The sequence below is a fragment of the Gracilinanus agilis genome, chromosome 3, assembly GCF_016433145.1.
Source record: "Gracilinanus agilis isolate LMUSP501 chromosome 3, AgileGrace, whole genome shotgun sequence".
Taxonomy (NCBI): Eukaryota; Metazoa; Chordata; class Mammalia; order Didelphimorphia; family Didelphidae; genus Gracilinanus; species Gracilinanus agilis.
The window spans coordinates 443,029,287-443,053,071 of NC_058132.1; the positions used below are offsets into that span (position 1 = coordinate 443,029,287).

The following is a 23,785-nucleotide window of genomic DNA, read 5'->3' on the forward strand; positions in this document are numbered from 1 at the left end:
TACCACTTTGGTACTTTCAAAAGTAAAGAGTCCTGGAAGAAGGCCACAGTATATTAAATGGGATCTTCTATGGATGATCTATGAAATAAGATGAAAAAAATTGCCCCAAAACTCTTCCGCATCAAGAAGGAAATAGCATCAATGATATCATGGATGCTATAAAGTATTGACGTGTTTAGTTGTTCACATTGCTCCATGGCATAGGTAAGATGGATGTTATTATCTCTGCTTAGCAAATAATTTGTTTCTGAAAAAAATTCTGACTTATCATAGTATTAACAAATGCCTCACTAGCAGTAGGAGCCAAGGCTTAAAAAATATACATTACCTCCTAAACATTACATTTATTTAATGTCTGCTATGAGAAATCATTATGTTTAGGTGCTGAAGAAAGTAAAAAGATAAATAGGACATGATCTCTGCTCTCAAGGAATTCATTATCTAATTGAGAACAAAATCATAAATCTATAAAATTCTGTACCCTTGTAGCAAGACAATCATTTTACTAATGGGAGAGAGGGAGATAACAAGTATTTATTGATTGTCTGTGTGCTCAGCAAATATTATTGTGTTTGTTCCTCAGAGCAGCACTGAAATGTAGGTGCTCGTTTTGCAATTGAGGAAACTGAGGTAGATAGAGGTTAAATAACTTGTCCAGGATCACATAATTAGTAAATGTCTGAGGCTGAATTTGAACTCATATTGTCCTGATTTTAGATCCAGTGCTCTATCCACTGTACCACCTAGATGGCTAATTAATTCTTTATCTCAGTCCTTCTAGTAGCTATTTCAAACTTTCTCTTCTCTCTTATAACCTCCTATTCTTCCCTCTCCACACCTGTCCTCTCAGCTAATGACCTCTTGTCATACTTTACTGAGAAAATAGAAGCCATTGACAGTAAGATTCCCTTTCTTGATATCTCAAAAATCTTTTTAGGTACTTGCCATTCTCTTTTCTTTTACTCCATTCTCTAATAAATCAGTGGTCATTCTCATCAAGGATAACTTGTTTACATATTTCTGTAATCCTATCTCCTCCCAACTCTTTCAGCAGATTATCTCCCTTACTAATCTCTGGCTTTTACTTGATATATATTTTATTCATTCTTTGCTGCCTATAAATATGTCTAAAGGGATCCTCTCCTTAAAACAAACAACAACAAAAGCAAAGCCCTCACTAGACCCTACTATTTCCAGAGGCTATTATCCTGGAACATTTTTTCCTTCTATAGCTGGAATCCTAGAAAAAACTCTAAACACGGTCAGCTCCTCTTACAAACATCTAAACCACTTGCAATTTGAATTCATACTTCATAATTCAACCGAACCTATCCTCTACAGAGTTAACAGTGATAACTGCCGAATCTGTTTGCCTTTTCTGTTTCAACTCCGTAACATTTGACCCTTTTGGTCATGCTGTCTTGGATACTCTCTCTTCTCTTGGCTTTCATTATACTGTTCTCTCCTTGTTTTCCTTCAACCAATGTAAGCAATGCTCAATATGCTTTGTAGGGGCATTATGCATCTCATTTTCTTAGTGTATCCCAAGGCTCCAACCTGGACTTTCTTGTATTCTCTCTCTGTGTTTTCTTACTTTCATGTCCTCATGAGTCACAATATTTTCTATCCAGTGCTCTATATATACACCAAGGTCTATATATTTAGCTTTTGTCTTTCTATTTAGCATTAGTCTCACATTACCACTTGCCTATTAGACATTTCAAACTCTCTCAGAGACCTTTCAAACTCAATACATTAAAATCAGATTTCATTATCTTTACGACTAGACTAGTTACTGTTTTATGTTTCTTTCTTTTTTGTGAAAGGCAATACTACCAATCCATTCAGTTTTACCTAATTGTTCACTCTCATCCTAAATGTCCAATAATTTGAAAAATTTTGTTTCTATTATTGCAACATTCCTGGAATTTCAGTTCTTCTATTTACTCATGTGGCTACCAGCTTGGTTCAGGATTCTATCACCTCTTACTTCGATTATTGCAGAACCTGCCTATTTAGTCTCCCTGATTCAAGTCTCTCAGGACTTCAGCTCATCTACTACCCAGTTTACAAAATTATTTTCCTATAGAGTAATAGGTCTGACCATTCTACTCTGATACATAAAAAACTTCAATTGTTTCCAATGTGCCTTGATGACTTACTATAAACCTTTCTTTTGGCCTTTAAAGCCTTTTAGAGCCTGGTCCAACCTACTTTTATAGCATTTTTATACATTAGTCCCTTTTAAACACACTGCAAACCAGAAAAAGTAGACTTATTGTTTTTCTTCACATTGAACACTCCATTTCCCATTTCTTTGCACCTATCTTGGAGGACCGTCATGCCTGGTATACATTCTGTCTTAACTTATGTCTTTTAGGATTCTTTATATCTTTTACTGCTCAGTTCAAACAACAACTTACTTGTGGAATCTTTCCCAATCTGCTCATCTGCTAATATCCTCACTCCCCAAAACATTATATTTAATTTATGTATATTATTTATCTTATATATTTCAATGTTCTCTCATACTAGAGAACAGAAAAGTTCCTTGAAAATGAGGGTGCCTTTATCTCAAGTTGATACAATTTAACAAAGCAATAGTCTCTGAGAAATTATAACCACTTCCATACCAAAATGAGACAAATTGCTATATGTGATTAATTAATCAACTACAGAAATATTTAGCGCTCCATTCATTTAAGGATACGATTTGATGCCATAAAGAATGAGAATTATAAGCCTTATTAAGATCTCTTGAGTTCTTACCTTGAGGGGTTGGTTCACTCTTTTGACTGAACAAAGACTTGATCTGAGGAAAGTAACAAAAATATCCAATTCCCTTTTGACACTCAAAGTGAACCAAAAGATAATGAAGTTAGAAGACTTTCAAAGCCACCTCCCTTTTATTTCTTAAGAGAAAACAAAAGGGTCATTGTTTGCTGTCCACTAGATCAGAAAGATAGAGTTAATTATGTATCTCTGTCTGCTAATTTAAGAACAATTTATATAATTCAAAATGTTCTTCAAATAATAAAGAAAACACAATTAATATTAAATAATTTGTTATGCAGTCTGAAGTTTTGAGTCTCATTTATTATTTGTTACTTTTATATGCTGTATTTTTGATGATGTGGAGGTGATATATGTAACCTATGACTTCTTTTCTCGACAATGCTATGAAATCGCCAGATAAAACGATAAACTGACAAGTCATTCATTGCCTTGTTACTTCTCTTTGGGTAGTTGTCCTGAAACCTGATACAATGGATTTCTCAGAGCTAGAGAGTTTAGACAAATAGTCCTTTTTTTTAAAAAAAAATCATACCATAAACAGTGAATATGTCTTCAGTTATTTAAATCTGACTTATTTGTATAAAGTGTTTTATAATCATACTCATATTGTTTAAATAAACTTAATTTTAAAAACCATATTCCAATAACCTCAGAAAGAAGCATTTCTTAAGGTAGTTTAAAAGCATTCTAGAACATAGAAATGCATAAAAGCTACCAATAAATAGATGTGAAAATATTCAAGAGCTGTTTGCCAAAGTCTCAAAAATTACTTTTACATCTCTTTTGTCCAAAGTGTCTACAGCTGAATTCCAAATCTATTGATCGGGGACCAAAAGTGACTTAAATTGCTTCAGGTCTGCAACAGAACTTCCCTGCTAAGCAGTCTTGCTGACATTGTGAGAGTGTGGAGGGTTAACATCTGCCAAGTTCCATCAATATCCTAACTCACAGCATTTTATCAAAAGGAAATCTTTAGAATAGGTTACAAAATTCCTTTTGAGTTTCCATTATGTATCAACTCCACAATCACATTGATAGTATCTATTCTCCCTGTAGACCTGAGTGACAACATTTATATGCCTTAGCAGACAGAGTTTATGAGTTGTTATGGCCAACAAAAATAAATAGTAATTACATTTTGTCCAACCCTCTGGTACTGACCCTTTATGAATTGTATTAGGCTGATTCTTAGAAAAGACTGCTGGCAGATAATTGTTGTATGCCCTTTCAGCTTCATAGACTCCACCAGAGTTTGTGACCTGCGGAAACGGCTTTCAAAAACCTGGGACCATTTCCATGCCATGATGAGCCAGATTAGGACTACAGTGGATGTTTTCCTTTCTATCTGTTTTGCAATATATAGTTTTACTTATGACAAATTTGCATCAGAAGTAAGGACTTACAGGATCATGTCATGAATCATTTATTTTCTACATTATAATAAATATTATTATTACCTATGAATATCATGGGAATCCTTACATATAATATATTCCAGTCCTGTTGTAAAGTTGCATATGAAAATGTTATCAATGAACTAGGGAATCTGGTAATAATAATGTTGCAACATTATAACAAATAGGTAGTCCTGTTGTTTTGTTCTTTTTTTAATATATCAAATGTATTTCATTGCTTACATTATGGTAGCAGATTGAAAACATCTGCTTACTTGCCACTAGTCCACCAGTTACAGAAAATTTCAGCTCATTTTCCTTCAGGCCAGTTTGCTTCAAGGCATTTGTACCAGGACCAGAATCCAGCTGCTGAGTCTTGATATGGGGCCAGATTTATACTCAAGAGTCTTTTAAATGGAAACAATGCCTCCTTGCCAAGGATTAGAACAGTGATAAACTCCATTTGCTTTGCTCTCCTCCTTTCCCCCCACCTCATCCTCCCCCTACCCTTTCCTCCAATCTCCCTTTGCAGCTCCATCACCTGTCACAATAATTAGAAAGGACCGGACATCCAGAAACAGTGCCTCGTTATCTTGGCAAGAACCTGAACATCCTAATGGAATCATCCTGGACTATGAGGTCAAGTACTATGAAAAGGTGAGAAATAAAAGGTTAATAGTAAAGGGAAGGGAGCTACTTTCTTAGATACCATGCCTTTGCAATATAATGAGGGTTTAATGAAAAAAATACATTGTTTTCATGTTAGAATCATAGAGTAAGAAGAGATTTTGTAGATTACCCAGTATAATCTTTCATTTTATATCCTCAGAGTTTTAGCTACTGTTTACTCCAACTGCCTAATCCCAGGAAAGAACTAGAACTGGAACTCGGGTGTCTTGACACCCATTCCAATTTTCTATCCATTTTATCATATCATACTTGTCTAGTTCTCAAAATTTGGCTTACTTCAGGACTCTATCATTATATGTATACAGGTACACCCATGTAACATGCATACATGTATGTGTGCATATGTATCAACACATGTGTGTATGTGTGCATGTATATGTGTATATTTATCTATATCTTTGAGAAAACGACCAAGAGCATTGTTCAATTACATGCTGTCTTGTGACCAAAATCTGTTAATTGTAGAAGGCAATTTTTTAAACTTCATGTTTGTAATACATATTTAACATTAGAGGGGAAAGATTTTTTTCCCAATTAAAAATAAAATAAGGCAATTTGGTAGAATGGAAAGAATGCTGGACTTGGAGACCTGAAACCTCACTGACTGTCATGGGCTAATTGAACAAGAAACTTCATCCATTCTGTACATCACTTTCTTCATCTATAAAATAAGAGGCTCAGGATAGGTGATCCCTAAGTCAGGGTGATATAATGGAAAGAGGCCTGCTTCTGTAGTGAGGGGATCTGAGTTACAATCCTCTCCTTTAATTACTTTTGAATCCCTGGGTAAATTAGTTAAAGTTATTTGACTTTAGTTTCTTTACCTACAGAATGGTGGAAGAGGGAGGGAGTACATAAGTCCCTTCCACTATGAACCTAAAACCCTTTTTTGTCTCGGATTTATTGATTTCTCTGCTTCTATGATGCAATAGACAATGCCATTAGAGAAGTATAGATATGCTTGCCTAGACAAATTATACAGACATTTCCTCACTGTTTAAAATAATTATTTCTTCTTGATTTAAGATTATCTTCAATATTATAAGCAAAGGTGTTAAAATGACACCAAGAGTTGTCAAATTACCTCATGTTCATGCAAATAATTTGTAAGATATATATTTCCCTTTTAAAAATGTCTTATGCCATTGATTACATTCTTGATTTGGTAATATAATCATTTATTTGAGAATTTACTAAGACAAAAATGATTCATTTGTCAATTTCTTCTCTTCTGCAAAAATTTTTAATAATGCATTTTATTTTATTTTTCAGATTAAATGTCAATACAATTTCTTAGTATTCATTTTCTGATATTTTGCAATCCATATTTTCTCTCCCTCTTACCCTCCTCCAGTAAGGCATATAATATGCTATAGGTTGTGCATATATTATCATATAATACATAGAGAAAAATTAATGGAGGAAATAAAGTGAAAAATGGTATGTTTCAGTTTGAAATCAGATTCCATTTGTTTCTTCTATGGCATTGATCTTTTGCAAAGTTTTAAGATATTCAGAAGATGTTTCTTATAATATCATGGATAGAGTGACTTGGTGTCAGAGAAATTTATGTTTATTTCCCACCTCTGACACTTACAAGCTTTGTAACTCTGGGAAAATCCATTTAATTTTTTTTTTGTGTGTGTGTGTGCCTTAAGCACCTTCTCTGAACACACCTACTAAGTCATATAGTGTAGAAACTTCTTCCCTTTTCAATATTTGATCTGAGCTGATTGAAGAAATAGACACACTGTGGTTTGACACTGATGAAATCACAGACAATTCCCCATATCATTATATCCCTTTAAATATCTCCTTAGTAGAAATACTATGAGACTGTAAAGAGATCCAATAATATTAACACATCCAAAATAATAGTATCAATAATTTGAAAATTTTCAATGTTTAATTCAAATGATTTTCCAAGTATATTATGGCTTAGAGTAGGGAAAGATGGAGTAGGAAAGATCTTTAGAGATCATCTAGTCCAATATTTTTCAAGCTCAGAGAAGGTTAAATTACTTGTTCAAAGTCATATAGCAAGTTTGTGGTAAATCCAGAATTAGAAACTTAATTCAGGTCAGTACTTTTTACACTATTCCAACTGCCAAAAATGTATTGTGTTTTCTTGGTAATTTTTTTGTTTACTTTTCCAAGTATATCCTAATTTTGTTGCTAAAATCCATATTCTAAAATAAAAAAGTAGAGGGACAAATTAATATATTCAAGGAGACAAAGTCAAAATTAGAACTTGCTTCCTCTGAATTTTAAGAGTAGTGTTTTTTTCCTGTTATGTCATGTATAACATCTTAAACATTTAAAATAAAAACTTTATTGAATCTGACCTAGAGATAAATGGAAATTGAGCTTTTAATTCTGTTTCTTGATCTTTCTGGAATAGAAGATCAGAAGCTTATTTTATTGAACAGGCCACATAGAGTTGATTAATTTCCTGAAAGTTATCATCCATCAGGTTTCTGGAAGGTGTATTGTGGGACATTATGTGAAAATGAGAAATATTTGAGTCCACAGATCTTTCTTCCAGCCATTTGATCTTGTTTTGCTTAGTTTTTAAAGTAGTCTGCAACTCATTTGGAAATTACTATGTCTAATGGAAACAAATACTCCTGTGAAATAAATGTCTATAATTTTTCTGGAGATGAACTCAAATGACAATCTTAATATGTCACATAGTAATAGTACCTTCTGCAAAATATATAGAGGTCCAACTCCTGTTTCACACAAGGAAATGACTGTAATAGGATCTCTGCTTTTTTTGGGGGGAGTTATGCCACAATTTAAAAATTTGGTGGACAATCTGATGTAGAATTCCTAACTAAACAGTTTCATAGTTCTCTGAAGTTCTAGTGCATGGTGTTTCCAGCCTCTCAGCTCATTAGGATTACTCATTAGGGTTCGATAGCCAATTTTTCCTATTTTTTCTTTCAAAATATACAGCTTTGAGGTTGATGATATTCAATGCACTTGTTTATATCAGTGTTTGCATGTATATAAAATAAACAGTTTGGAAACATATGTTCCAATTAGGAAAACCGAATTCCCCTGAGTTCTCAGCTATTCTGGCACTGAATCATTTCTGGTATCTCTTCTCTTCTCAAGTCATAATCTATCAAGTGTTGCTTCCTATATTCAAATTATTATATTTGCAGAATCATAGCAACAGAATTATCAAATTTCAGAACAAAGAAGAATTTGAGTAATAAACTGGTTCATTCCTTTTGTAGATGAGGAAGCAGATGAGACTCAGAGAAGTTATAGAACTTCTTAGTGCCTGAGGTCACAAAGCTATTGGCTGGTAGAAATGAGGCATTAGCTTAAATCAACCAAAATGTTGTGGATTTTGCTTATTTTTGCAATGAAATCCAACTATCAAAGATTTCCCTTGTCAAATAAGGAAAGTCTTCCTCACTCTAGGCCAGATGCTTTATCAGCTATGCTTCCTAGTTTCCCTAACCAATTTATATTTTTAAGGAAACTATATGAAAACAGTTTGTAAAGCAAAATCTTTTTAATTTCCTAAGAGAGTTGTTTACTTTGATTTCCATGTAAGAAAGAACCTTATTCAGCCATGTTATAGACAGTTTGTAGAAGATGCTTTACTGATTGTAGACGCTAAGTAAATAAATATTGATAGAATATAAGAACTAGAATGAATCTAAAAAACTATAAAAAGCCAGGTTTCTCATGCTTTTTTTGGTCCATAAACCCTCCTAGTCTTTGTATGAAAAGAAATGTATTCTAGAATTTACCATGCATATCAATGTAAAATAAAATAGATTAGTTTTCACAAAGAAAATTTTAACTTAAAACATATTTTCCAATAAAACTGCTACTTTTAAAATATTTCAATAGGATAATAAAACATTGTCTCTATTCCTTTGTTAAACTATGCATAATATTAAGATTAAATGTTAGCCAAGTTGAGAACCCCTAGTCCAATGCGACTCCTTTACATTTATTGATTTAGTTGAAGTCACAAAACATTTCAATATTTTTATACAGGTTATAATCACTTAACTGAAAGGATTAATTTCTCTACTTCCTGATATCTGGATAGCAAAAGATTAATATAGGAAGCCAAACTTTGGGTTGTATACATATATTCTTCTCTCCTTGATGTTCCCTTTCTTTTTTTCCCCTTGTAAATGATATTTAACCAAATTGTGTAGGCAACTAGAGATGTTATTAGTACTCACTACATACTCACTACATAGATTTCAAAGTGAGTTAAGGAAAAGAAATGGAGCAAACATCCTTCTAGCCATAGACATCTTGCCCTAGTTTCATGAAGGCATAAAGGAGTGACACAATTAGATGATGAATCTTTTCCTAATCCTATGAACTACTCTGAGGTCTTATTAGTGTAGGAAGTGGTAATAGAGTCTCATAGGATTGCTGAACATGTTTTATTATCACCTCAACCTACCTTATCTAAGCAGCAACTCAACCAAAGTTCATATGTCTGGCCAGCAAGGCATGCATGATTTATCTTCCTGATGGTGGTCATCTTACCCAAAAATGGTATATATGGAGGAAAAAGATTCCACTGGGCAACTCGAATTTAGAACTCTTGAGATTTTCTAGGTCTTTGAACTCACAAGGTAGGCACTAAAGTTAGGGACATCCATCTTCAGATCTTTGTTCTACTCAAGGGAATAAACACAAAGGAAAACAGGTCCCAGAAATAAGACACCCATGCCAAATTTAGAGTCAACAAAATGTGTTTGCTGCCATACATGTGTAGTTCTTGTAGCTTTGAAGAGAGAGAGGAGAGGAGGAGAGAAATTCCTTACTTAGAAATTTAAGAGAGAGCTCACAGTCTTCTCTCTATGAATGTAAGAAACAGCAAGGGCAAAATTTTGTTTATTCTTTTAAGGATATTGAATAGGTGCTTTTCCAGCTGAGTAACCCATCAACTTTGACACAGACTCCCTACTAGAAATAATCCCAGAGGCTCACCAGGTGCCTGCAACCATTTATGCCTTTTAGAAAGATCTAGAGCACATGTAGTACTGAAAATGCCTTAAACATGACACCCACTAGAAGGAACAAGGATGCAGGCTAAGCTCTATCACGGTTATAACAATATTACAGGCATAGAATCATAGATTTAGTGCTATAAAGAACTTTAAGGATTCTCTCATTCTATCCTTCATTTTATAGATGAGGAAACTGAGATTCAGAGAGGTTAAGTAACTTATTCAAGGATAAACTAGCAAAGCACAGGCTTTGAATACAGTTTCCCTGACTCCAAAATGTGGTACTCATTCCATTGGCAGATGACTGGTAATGGATATGATTCTGGTCAAGGAATCAAGAAAGACTTGAGATAAATCTGGCCTCTAGACATGTCACTTAAACTTCTTCAGCTTCTTCAGCTTCAACTTCTTCAGCTATAAAATGGGGATTATAGTATCAACACCTGTGCTTTGGTTCTTGCTTGGCAAATAGTAGGTGCTATAAATGCTTTTTTCTTTTCTTCATTCCTTCATTTTAACTTGCTTCATTATCAGAAAGAGTGATCCTCTCTCCTAGTACTTCAATACATAAGTTCACCAATAAACATTTACTAAGTAACTCATTTGTGCCAGGCACTCATCTAGGCACTTACAGAAAGACAAAAACAAAAAAAAAGTCTGTCCTCAAGGTACTTACATGCTAATGAAGGAGACAATATACATATATGGAAGGAAATTTTTGTGCAACCTGTGTAGAATTTTACAAGTTTGCAAAGATAATCTATAAGAATAACCTGTGTTTCCTTGAGAGGGCACATTTGTATAACAAAAAGAGTGGGGCTTGCATTCATTTCAGACCAACTTTCCAGCCCTGTCCTTAATACTTATAAGATGTGTGAAGTTGGACAAGTCACTTTACCCTCTGTAAGTCATTGTTTTCCTACAAGCAAACCAACCATGCTTTAACATATGAATGTAAGTTTTTAAACGAGGAGGCAGAGGTTGAACTAAAAATTTTAGAATTGCATCAGATTTGAAACAAGATCCAGAGGAGTCTAGATTTTTTTCTTCAATTGAACATGCTAACTGATTCAATAGTAAACCTTTAATAATGAGAAAATGTTCTACATATAGCTTCATGCAAAAATCTCTATTTCTTCAAAGTGAAATGCTATTAGTGGCACAATCATAGATTTTTTAAAAAAATTCTACAATTAGAAAAATCTAGCAACCTAATATGAAAGAATGATTATATCTTGAAAAATTCATTCTTGGTTGTGGATTGCAACATTCTCTGAGCCATGCTCTGTTTTGCAGTATGCGCAAAGAAATATAAAGAAGCCATTTAAAAATAGTTTAATTTTTCAGATTACAGAGATTTTTTCTAGTTCCAAATTCTCTCCTAACACACTCCCTAATCAATGAGCGGCAAGAAATACAAATATGGATAGCCATGCAAACACATTTCCAAATTAGAAACATTTTTTAAAACCAAGAAAAAGAAAGGAAGGTGCAAATGTGCTTCAAACTGCATCTGAATCCATTATTTCTCTGACTGAAGGAGGATAACTTGTTTTATCATGAATTGTTTGGAATTGTGATTATTTATGTGTTGAACAGAGCTAAATCTTCCAAGATTGATTATCTTTACAATGTTGTTTTTACTGTATAAATTTCTCTGTTTCTGTTCATTTTACTTTGCATCAGTTCATACAAACTTTCCTGGTTTTCTTTTCCCCTGAAGCCCCCCTCTTCTTTTCTTACAGCACAATAGTATTCCTTCACATTCATGTACTACAGGATGTTCAACTATTCTCCATTTGATAGGTGTCCCCTCAATTTCCAGTTCTTTGATACTATAAACAGTTGCTCTAAAAATATAGGCACATATAGGTCCTTTCTTTTTTTTTTTCTTTGAACTCCTTGGAATAAAGACCTAGTAGTGATATAACTTGGTCAGAGGATATGCACAGTTCCACATCACTTTCCAGAATGGTTGAACTAGTTCACTGACTCACAAATTAGTTTGCTTGTTTTCCAACATCTCCTCCAGCATTTGTCATTTTCCTTTCCTTTTTTTGGTTGCCTTAATTTGTCTGAAGGCTATGAGTTAGTTTGGAGTTGTCTTTATTTCTATTTCTCCAATTATTAGTGATTTAAAGCATTTTTTTCTTATGCCTATTGATGCCTTTGATTTCTTCCTCAGAAAACTGCCTGTTCATATCCTCTAATCATTCATCAATTGGAAATAGATCTTATTTTTATAAATTTGTCTCACTTCTATGTATATTTGAGAAAGGGGTACTTTATATAATTTCCTATAGTTACAAAGATTAGGTTTTAATGTGGTTATTTCTTACCTCAAAGCAGGAGCAAGAGACAAGTTATACCATTCTGAGGGCTAGAGGCACGAATGTTACTCTCAATGGCCTCAAACCTGATACTACTTATGTCTTCCAAATCCGAGCCCGAACAGCAGCTGGATATGGGACCAACAGCCGCAAGTTTGAGTTTGAAACTAGTCCAGATTGTACGTATCATTTCAACTGATTTTAAATGTTTGTGTATGTAGTTTTAAATCAACTGGAATGGTTAGTTTCATTCCCTTCCAGACTTCAGTAAATGTGATGTTCAGTAACTATTTATGATCTGTCATTTACTGTAATAGTAGTATGGAATTTTATATTTTATCTTTTCAATTAAAATCTGCTCTGAGGGATATATGGGGAACTATAACAGGTGGGTTTTCCCTCCTTTTTCTACCTGATCATATTTCCCCTCCTGGAATAAATATATTTCTTGGTTAGCCAGAAACTTGTGTTAAAGAAAGGTGTTCGATAAAGTAACAGAATCCAAATGGTCCTTATTCCAGATAGTCTAGGTTTATTGCTTAACCCAATCAACTGTGTACCAAAATTTTTCTTATCCATGAGGATTTTTCTTTTGCTTTAAATCATAATTTAATGGTCAAGGAATAAATATTTATTTCATTTAATGATTATAGATTATTTTTTCCACAACTGTTTAATCATTTCAATTAATCACCTACTTTTAGATATTTCATTTGAACCTGAAATTTATACTACCTCTATATTGACAAGCATTTCCTAAATTGAATAACTTAAGCATTTAATACAGTAAAACCCAATTTCTCCTAGTGGTAAATTTTATTTTCTAATTTCTTGTTTTTAATGGAATAACTTTCTTGTGATTAAAAAAAAAATCCTACTCATGGTTTTAAGCAGGAAACTGTAGTAAACTTGCCAAAGTAACAGTTATTAGTATGGAATGAATATGTACAGGGCAGTTTCTTTAAGAAGTATAGTTATATTAATATAGCATTAAAAATAAAATCATGCTTTTGCCTCTACAATTTATAAAACCCTAAAGAGTAATACCTGTATTTTAACTGATTTAATCCATGATTAACCAATAATGCTTCTTTTATCTGTCCAGCTAACAAATAGCCCTTATTCTCAAGCACACAATTAATTCATGCTTCCCCTTAAACCCTTCTTTTCAATCTCCCATGGTAAAATCAACTTACTGCAAAATGTGACAGTTCTCTTTTCATATTAGATGCCTGAACTTTAAAGATAAAAACAAAAACATCTGGTACATAACATTTAAGAGAAATTATATTATTTGAAACAATATATTTCAATTACTGTATGAGAATAATGGTATGTAAGCTATTCATAAATGGAATTTTATTATTCGGAGAACCACTTACTTATCAAGGTCTTGCATTTAACTTTTTTTACTTTCAAACAAATAGTTGAAATAATTTAAGATTTAAAATACATTTATAAAATATTCAAAAAGAATGTCTATTAATCACAAGGATAAACATTTAAAATGTTAACATTCTTATTTTAGATTATATAAGAAATATGAACATTTTATTTCCAAATAAATAAATACAATTTGTAGAGGCCAAAGCTCATGTAATAGTTCATAGGCCAAGCCAGCACTTAGCCTCGATTAATCTGACATACATGTGAATTTTCAAGAACAACAAAAAACTTCCAATGTTCTAATGTAATTCAAGATTATGCTACAGATATTGCTGTGGTAAGTTTTACTCATGAACTACTAATAAGGCTTGAATGTCTGAGGTTTAAAAAATATTCTGTTTAAAGAATACAGTGTCTTAAAAATAAACAATGAAATTTTGCAATATAAGCCAAATGGTTTTACACTTGGAATGTTTGAATAGAGGGGAAAGTTAGGAACAGAGGGCCATGTGAATTTTTTTTCTCAATTCCCATTTTTTAGACAGTATTATTCTTAAGTAATATAAATTTTTAAAAATTCAATTCAAAAATTAATATGTTTTTTTCCTTGATCACATGGTTCAATGGGGATACAATTAGGGATCACTCTATTGTGATTATTAATAATATGGAAATAGGTCTTGACCAATGCTACATATAAAACCCAGTTGAATTGCTTGTAGACTATTGGAAGGGTGGGAAAGTACATGAATCATATAACTATGGGAAAACATTCTAAATAAAATTAATTAATTAATTAATTAAAAAACCTATTATGCTTTATTTCCAGTCTTGAAATATTAAAAGAAAGTATCATCTGCCTTTGTTAAAGTCCAAAGAAAAATTCACTTGAAATTTAAAAACAGAAACAAACATTAAAAATATTTATCTGGCTTAATAATATGTAAAAATTGTATTTGTTATGAAAATATAGATAGCATCATAAAATAGGTTAGATTTTTACAAATATATCATGCAAATTATTAGCCAGAAATAATTCATTGTAATATTTTACAATAAGAAATCACCTAGTTTACTTTCTCTCTCATTTTATGAACAGTTCTATTAAGCAATTTTTATTCAAGGTATCAAAGGTTTAATTATTTGAAACCAATGATTATGACTTTCTATCTGGTTCTTTGACTAACACATCACAATAACCATATATTTTAGGGAGAGGAAGGTGATAGAGTGGAGAGTCCTCCATACCTGGAGTTAGAAGACCTGAATTCATATCCATCCTCAGACATTTACTGGCAATGCAACCCTGGATGAGTTACTAAACTGCTGCCTGCCTCAGTCTTTAAAATGGGAATAATAAAACACGTCCTAGAGTTATTGGGAGAATTAAATGACAGTTTGAAAGCCTTTTGTAAACTTCAAAGCAATATACAATACCATTGTTAACAAAATGGCAACATCCAAGATAGATATCCAAGATTATCTAATTATTAGTAAAGACAGTGACATTGTTTCCTTCTTACTTTGGAGAAATCAGTGGAATAATGGAATGTTAGAACTAGATGGATTTTTAGAGATCATTTAGTTCACTCTCATTCATATTTTTAAGTGAGGGAAATGAAAACTATTTCTGGAAGTCAATTTCTCTCTTGAGACTAAATCGAAACATTTTTTGCGAGGTGTCTAATGAAAATTTAATTGAGTTTAAAACCTACCACCTTTCATAAATTTTGTCAGGAAAATAAAAATGTGATCACAATTATAATATAGCATTTTAAAACTATAATCCATCATAATATAACATGACATGCTTAAGATACTCATGGATCTAAAATCTCATTTACTTGCCAAACACATATAAAGCAATCAAAGACAAAACTGTGTTAGACTATAAACTCATGTATAAAATCTTACAAAGAAGAATTTTGGATAATAAAGTGTAAGAATGTAATTAAAATAACATTTCCTACTATACATCTTCATACTATTCCACACCATACCATACCATACCATTCCATACCATACCATACTATACTATTTCATTTATGGAGCTTTGTCTTATTAAAATTTTATATTGAAAGTGTTCTTGCACTTATAAAGTATCATGGCAGAGTGAATAGAGAGCCAGCCTGGAAATCTGGAATATGTAGGTTTGAATTTTTGCCTCTGAACTATGTTTGCTTTGTGACTGACCCAGAGATTTAACCTGTTAGTGATCCAGGCAACTTTCTAAGTTTATAACTAGAGAAAGTAATGATCTAAATGGGTAGAGTTTGCATTTTTTTCCTGGGTGTTGCCCTTACCCATTAGATTACCCTTCTACCCTGCCCCACCACTATTTTGACAATAAGAAAATGATTTCCTGCCCCACTTTAGACTCTTAGTTCAAAGAAGGAGATGATAGGGTAAGGGGGAACCTCCTCTTTTATATTTCACCCTGCCTTTTCTTAGCTTAAAATTCTCAATTCTCAAATATTTTGTTTTCAATACTTCATTTTTACAAGTATTAAATACAATAATATTTGTGCCAAATCTTTTGAAATTCACTATACTGGAATGCCCTGTAGGTCACACATTGGAAACTGATAAATTATGAAATATCTTTTCTACCTTTTCTATCTTTTTCAAATCTATGAGATTTGAAGATATTCAAGCACCCCAGTTGCCTACTTAATAATATCTGTTCCCCCGGGTATTAGTTTATAAAGAAAACATGGTAGATTCTGAACAAAAAAGTAAGAACTTAATTCAGAAACAAAATGTAAAGCAAAATAATCTCATTTATGTAATGCTTATGTTTTTAACAGATGATAGACAAGTGCTTTGTTGCAGTATGGTCTCAAAGTACAGGACCATGCGTTTGATATAGGGCACATTGTAATACGCAAGGTGATTAAGGGTGGTTGTCAATTAAAAAAATATATAGTTCAATTAAATTTAGTTTGACAAGTATTTATTAACCATCTTCAGTGTTCTAGGCACTGGACTACCAAGTTCCTTTGTATTAGCAAAAATATGTTTGCACCTTTACCTATAATTTAACTCACCTCCCCTTATATACATATTTTGAAATCTTAAATTACAAACTTTTTGAACATTATGGGAAAAAGTCTTGATTTGTTTCAAGCTGCCAGCTGATTTTTCTGAAATCTTTCTGATTCTTTAAAACATTTTCTCCACCATAATATTTTATAAATACACTTCTGAAGAGATATTCAAATTTTTTGACATTACTTTTGAAATTAGGCATAACAATCTGAAGCAAATTACGTCTCAACTACTTAAATGCTTTGTGAGTAGTTCAGAAGGCATGTCTTTTATGTACTTTGGGAGGAGAATAAACATTTATTAAATGCCAGCTATGTACCAGGCACTACACTAAGCTTTTTACCACATATCTCATTTAATCTTTATGTAAAATAATATGGGATGGAGGAAAGAACACTAACCATGAAGGCAAGAAGTTCCCTTGTGATCTCCATCAGCTTTATGACTGATCAAGACACATCCACTGAGAGTGTAGATTTCTTACTAGTAAAATGTGAATAATAATCTCTCTGGTTACAATTTCACTGAATTGTTTTAAAGTTCAAATGAGATGATGCCTGTAAAATCTCATTCAAGCCTTATAGCAACAGATAAGTCAATCATTATCATTGATGATCATAAATATTTGCTGTTGGTGTGGCAGTAATACTGATGATAATGTTAATTATGATGGTGGTGGAGGTGGTGATGATGATGATGATGATGACGATGATGACAACAACAAAAATTAAAACCTTGTCTTCCAACCTGCAGATGACATAAACCCTTAGTAGCCATTGGGTAAATCTACATACATAACTTTATTACTAAATTGTATTTCCCATTTTAATTAAATCATTATTTAATTCTATGCAAATGATGTTTAAAACATTTTGTCCTAGATAAGACATTTCATTTCTATGCCTTCTCTGGGAATATTTTGTTAAATTAATAAATTATCTTTCCTCATATTTTACTTGAAAAAAGATAAGAAAATCTGGTCAGTCTATATTCAATAAATATTTGTTGACTGGGCTGATAATTTCTGTGAGGCAAGACATGATTTGTTCCTTTTAAAGTTTTTCCCCTGAAAATTCTACTTAAGTGTAAACAGTTAACTTTATGTTACTAAGCATTTAAATAGAATTTGCAGGGAAAATACCATCTAATAGGAGACTTCTGTTTTTAAGATGCGGAAACTTTGTGCAAAGATGAATTGCTTCTTAAGCGGCTACTAAGCAGTAAGTCATTTTCAGGTAAAGCACAAAGAAGAATAAAGATGACATAATTTATCAGCTCTCCATGTGGGTGTCAGTTGGGATGTGTTAATGTCTTTCTTTTTTCTTTGACCTTACAGCTTTCTCCATCTCCAGCGAGAATAGCCAGGCTGTCATGATAGCCATTTCAGCTGCAGTTGCAATTATTCTTCTGACAGTTTTGGTGTATGTCCTAATTGGGAGGTGAGTTCATAGTCTATCTTATACATTTCCTTTTTTCTTTTCTTATCTGTTGCCAGAGTTTCATGAGAGGAGTTAATCAAGAATTTCCAGGTAGAAAAGTTGCTTGGACTTGAGATTCTGCTATCCCTTCTTTTTTTTTTTTTTTTTTTACTTCTTTGATTTCTTCCCCACTTTGTCTTACCTTACCTAACTGTTCTCTAATTTTTTCTTCACCTGTTCTATCTCCCCTCTTTTTTTCCTCCCTTTTTTCTCCAGAAGCCCATGACAATATCATATAGTAGTAATGATTGCTAATAATTCCCCAATTTTCATTCATATAATAATTGTTAAAACAATTGTAAACATTATGAGGATCCTAAGGCCACCATAAAACTCAACTGGAGAAACAATTTATGGGGGTTTGGAAGCTCCAAAAATTCTCCCATTAGTTTTCTCTTCTGAGAGTTCAATTTTCCTGTAGAGAACATAGAAAATGTGATCAACATTAAACTTTCACTAGAGCATTTAATTGGTTAGGGAAAACACTATTCTTCTGCTCCTTTCACATGCCATAAATAGATAATGATTTCAAATTTCCTTTTCGAATGTTCCTCTTGCTTTATTCCTAGATTTTGCGGCTATAACAAATCAAAGCATGGTGTAGAGGAAAAAAGACTTCATTTTGGGAATGGACACTGTAAGTATGTAACAATGTAACAATTAATGAACTGGATACAAACAACCCAATATTTATGTGTGCCCCATATCAGTAATGCTTCATGTATTTTGATTTTAACATTTTAACTTGGCATTTGTTGATTCATGAACAAAATCATATTATACCCTTTAAGTTTGATAAAAAAAAATAAAGTTTTCTGAGAAACAATGTAGCAAATAAAATTGATATTTAGAAGGAAAAGAAGATGTAGTTCTCAGTATTAAGTAATCTTTTAGAGGCTGCATTACGGAATTAAAGTAAATGGGAACTTATGGGTTATGTCCAAAAAAAGGTACATGATGGGTATTAAATCAAATACTTTCTACTGTATATTGCTGATGTGTCAAACAGAATATCAGCTTGCTCATTTCCATTCTCTCTACTAAAATTAAAATAGTAAATTATTTTCTAAGTTCTAAGGAGAAAAATGCATATAAAAGGCTTCTGCTTCTGCAATGTCCTATCCCATATTTGCCCACCAAGAAGAAGGGCTCAGACCTGCTATTTCACTCTGAGGTTACCTGATTTTCAGTTGTTAGCTAAACTTATATCTTTTACTATTTAATACTAACAACAAAGCCTCTTCTCAGTTTTTCCAAAAGAAAAAAACTCTTCTTGAAAGAAAAGTACTTAATTACAGATGAAAAAAACTTTCTGTTTTTGTTTTGGTGAAGCAAATTGCCCCAGATGTTTTTGGAGAATGCATATTAGTTTACTTTTCAAAAATAATACCCACTTGAAAGTGGCAATCAAAAATTGATTCCATAAAAGAAATGGCAGGGTTTTTTTTTTTGTTTATTTTTGAAATACAAATTGCCTATAAAAGTCTGTTCAACTTTTTTTCTCTTACATATATATGCTAAAAGTCTGCACATTGAGGTGAATCACTCCATAGATTTGCTTCCAAGAACAGTAATATTAGCTATATCTCAAGTGAAAACTTCATTAATAATTGCCAACACGAGCTATTTGTACAGTAGCTTGGAGAAAGAATATACTCCAAAATTTGATTGCAATTGGACATAAATGGCACCAACTGCCAGATTACATTTTTCTTTTTGTCTAATGTGTTTTCCTTCTGTTTCTTTCTGATTGGAATATGGCTGTTATAATAGTTCCCAGGATCATTATACTACTTCAGACAATTAATGAACAGTTCATAATGAACTGGATACAAACAACCCAATATTTATGTGAGCCCCATATCAGTAATGCTTCATGATTCAAAGTTAATTAGGTTATAAAATAAAAGCAGTCATTAAAAAAGTGCCATAGATGAATTGCAGGTCATGGTTTGTTTTTTCCCTGGCTGTCTGACACAGTGAGGCAATCACCATTCATAAATTAGTGAGAGAAGTTAACTTCCTATGGATTAAGGGGCTTTTAATTTGAACGAGACAATTGACTGTAAATATTGTTTTTAGAGCGGTGTCATGCCGACCTGTACAATTTATTAGAATTATAACTCTAATGAATTTGGGCCTTGGATGCCTACTTTATCATAAAGACCAGTTGGAGCTCTGAGATTCTATAGTGGCATTTGTTAAAACTTGACTTTTCTTCGATTTCACAATGTCCTTAAAAGACATAGAAAGTTCAATATAGTCTGGCAGCAAGAGGATAAAGTAACCTCCATGCCTGTTGTAAACTTTCTGCATCTTAAATACCACAGATGGTTTATTTCAGTCCATTTATTCTGTATTACTTTTAAAAAGCTCCAGCTAGGAACTATTCCCTCCAGCCTTATTACAAATCCTATAATATTGCTTCAAAGGAACAGAAATGTGCTTCACCCTCTCGGATCCTATCCCTTTGCCCTCTCTGGCTGCCCTCCCCTTTTTTTTAACTTTTGCTACCCTTAGGGCAACTCATGCTGGTAAAATGGAAATGTAAATTATTGTGTTTGCACAGAATGAGCTGTAAAGTAGTACAGCTTAACACATGTGCATGTGTTTATTATCTGTTTTTCATGACAGAACCCAGTTACTCTATGTGCTGCCCTTAATTATTAGTGTGTAGGGATTATTCTTCCTGAAGCCTGGATCACCTGATCTTTGGACCCTCTGGGGTCACCATTTAAAAATCAGCAGGAGAAGTCCCCACAGGGAACATTCTTTTATTTTTGTTTTGTGGCAGGTTTTTGTTGTTGATGGTGGTTTTTAAAAAAATGAATAGAGTGGGGAGGACTGTAACTTGAATTTAGTGTGGCTGGAAAAGCCACTTATACAATTTTTAATAATATATGGTCAATTACTTTTTTGCTTTTATTTAGGAATAATCATGAGGCTTTTTAATATCACACTTTTCCGTTAGTGCTTTCCTTAGTGAACATTAAGTAAAGAAACATCCAAAAATGTGTTTTTGAGCCCAAGAATTTACTTTGCAATCTTTTTTGAGCCAATTGCCTGGCAACTCATTTTATAATCCTCTGAGTAACTTCTGATGCCAGTAAATCTCCATAAAATTGATTTTCTTAAGCTCTTCAAGGAAAAGAAACAGTTGTGATTATTTGCTAAAATAATACCATCTACCTGAGCTTTAAAAACCTTTTTTCTTTGAGGAACAAATACTAATATTCCTTTGCTTAACATCATGATATGTTAAATAATGTAGATGCAAACATAGTCCTAGTTGAAGCTACCGTATGGACCTCAGCTATAGGTATTCAATATACTGACCCAAATGATGAGAAGAGAGGCGGGCAACAGACTGATAGTAGTCGTTGTGGTCTTATGAATTGTTAATAGAGTTTTTACTAATTTCTCCCTTTTTCTCTTTAAGAGGCAAAGGAGCAATAAGATTTCTGAGTAAGAGATCCCCTGCTATGCAGGTTGTCTGTTGGTAACATTTAGAAGGATTTGGCTGAGTGTGGTTAATAAGTTACAGGCAGTTAGAAAGGGGTTTTTGTCTCTGGGTCCCCTGGGGAAAGGAGTATGTGGTTTTCTCTCTCTCTCAAACTGGGAGTTTCTAATTGACAGTTGGAGACAGAGAAACAGATTTAAGGCCTTAACAGCCTTATTGATTATTGATTAACCTGGGTAGATAGGTAGATAGATAGTGTGTAAATTATTAGATAGACAGAGTAGGAGAGTAGGCCAGGCCTTGGCCTGGCAAAAGAAACTGCCCTTGAAGGCAGATAGATTTAGGATTTTTTAGAAAATTTTAGTTAGGATTGCAATCTTGGGTATGGTTATAAGCTATTATAAGATTACTTTCACTTTCCTCCTCTCTCTTTCCTATCCATACTTTCCTAATAATAAACTAAGTGTTTTGCATTTAAGAAACTGCTTTCTTGACTTTTATGCAAACTCCTACCCCCAAAATTTAACCCTTCACAGCCTGGTGAGCCAGATAGGAGTCTGATTAATCTATTAATCTTCTGTTCCTTATCAATAATTAGACCAAGTAGAGGTATAACCATGGTGTTAGATATCATGGTATGGGTAGGGAAGAAGGTAGTGACAATTTACCTCAGATACCTCCCCATACCCCTGAGATTTTACATCTCACAGTTTTGGATTGTCTCCAGTTAGTACCTCTTATGGGAGTATTTGTGCTGTCCAGATTGTTTCAAGGGTACCAACTATATCAAGTATATAGTTTAATCATTACTAAGAAAAGGAAACAACTAAAAGAGAGATTAATGGAGACTAGAGTTGTATATCTTGAGGATTACATCTCTTAATTGACTAAAACTATTTCTCATCAAAATGAAACTATCTCTAAAGTTGTTCAACTTGAAGATAGTATCTCTCAAATGGCTAAAACTATTATACAACAAAATGAAACTATATCTTGCTTGAAACAACCTGCCTTACTTATTGTTTCTAATTCTCCCACCAAGGCAGCTAAAGCCAAAAACCAGAAGAAAGAAGATACTAACCCAAACCTACTCCCTTTAAGAGAAGTACCACCTTTAATCCTAAAAGATATCTAGTGAAAATAAGGCATCAAAAATCCCTCAGGATATGGAGGGATTTAAGCAGAACAGTCCTTCTTTTGAGGAGGAGCCCAATAGCAGTTATAAAAAAGCTTGAAAAAAATTGCAGGCAATTCAATCCAACCTGGATTGATTTTGAACAGCTTCTAGATGAATTAATAATTAAAAGGAAAAAAGGATAAAGTTATTAGGCTTACCAATGAGGTCTGGCCTCTTCAGGACCCTCATTGGGACTTTAATGAGGAACAAGATTACATGAGATTATATCATGCTAGGGAGGCAGTACTGAATGCAATGAGAGCTTGTTCTGATAGACCTGGTACATGAACAAAATTTGAACAATTAAAGCAAGAGATAGGGGAAAATTCTTCACAGTTCATGGACCAACTTGTAGAACTGAGAGGAAGATATATAAATGTAAATTTAACAAGAGAAAGAGACATTAATCAATTGAGGAGGCAGTTTGTAAAAATTGTTGCAAAGGAGTCAAGGGCTATTTCAAAACTAGTTGCCCTAACTGGATGGATATAGACCTTGATGAATTAAGGAGAGTGGCAGTATATGTTTATAATGGGCTTGAAATGAAAAAGCCAATGATAGTGATGTAGTAGATGCATTAATAAAAGAGATAAAAGCAATAAAGGGAAAATTGAAAGGATTGAAAAAGGTGATACAAATTTTGGGGTAGCCATTGCTCCAGTGCAAGAATATACAACCAGAGACCAATGTGTTACTTGTGCAGAAAAAGGGAATACCTAATGATAAATTGCAGATGCTGGAATCAAATATTTATCAATTATAAAAATAATGGTGAGAATTTTAGGAATAACTATTCTAGGAACAACAACTATTTTAGAAATAACAACAGAAACAATTCCCGAAATAATTGAATGATGCCACTAATTCTAATCCAAAGTAATGACAGTCATGTTTTTAATAGCTATTTTAAGGTTCCTTTTTTGGTTTTCATCCATTCTAGGTTAAAAGCAAAAATAAGCCAAATCCTCCAACTTTAGCATCTTATGTTACATATGAAAGTTGTTCAGTCAGCCTCCTGGCTTTGAA

At 33.0% G+C, this 23,785-nt stretch overlaps 1 protein-coding gene across 1 annotated transcript in view; it reads left to right on the forward strand.

Annotated features, from left to right (window-relative positions):
* EPHA3 (EPH receptor A3) overlaps positions 1-23,785 on the forward strand; it is a 436,551-nt gene that overhangs the window by 330,460 nt on the left and 82,306 nt on the right. The window contains exons 6-9 of the mRNA XM_044666928.1: positions 4,723-4,847; positions 12,227-12,389; positions 17,981-18,083; positions 18,692-18,759. Coding sequence (XP_044522863.1) covers positions 4,723-4,847; positions 12,227-12,389; positions 17,981-18,083; positions 18,692-18,759 — 459 coding nt within the window. The remainder of the gene's footprint in view (positions 1-4,722; positions 4,848-12,226; positions 12,390-17,980; positions 18,084-18,691; positions 18,760-23,785) is intronic.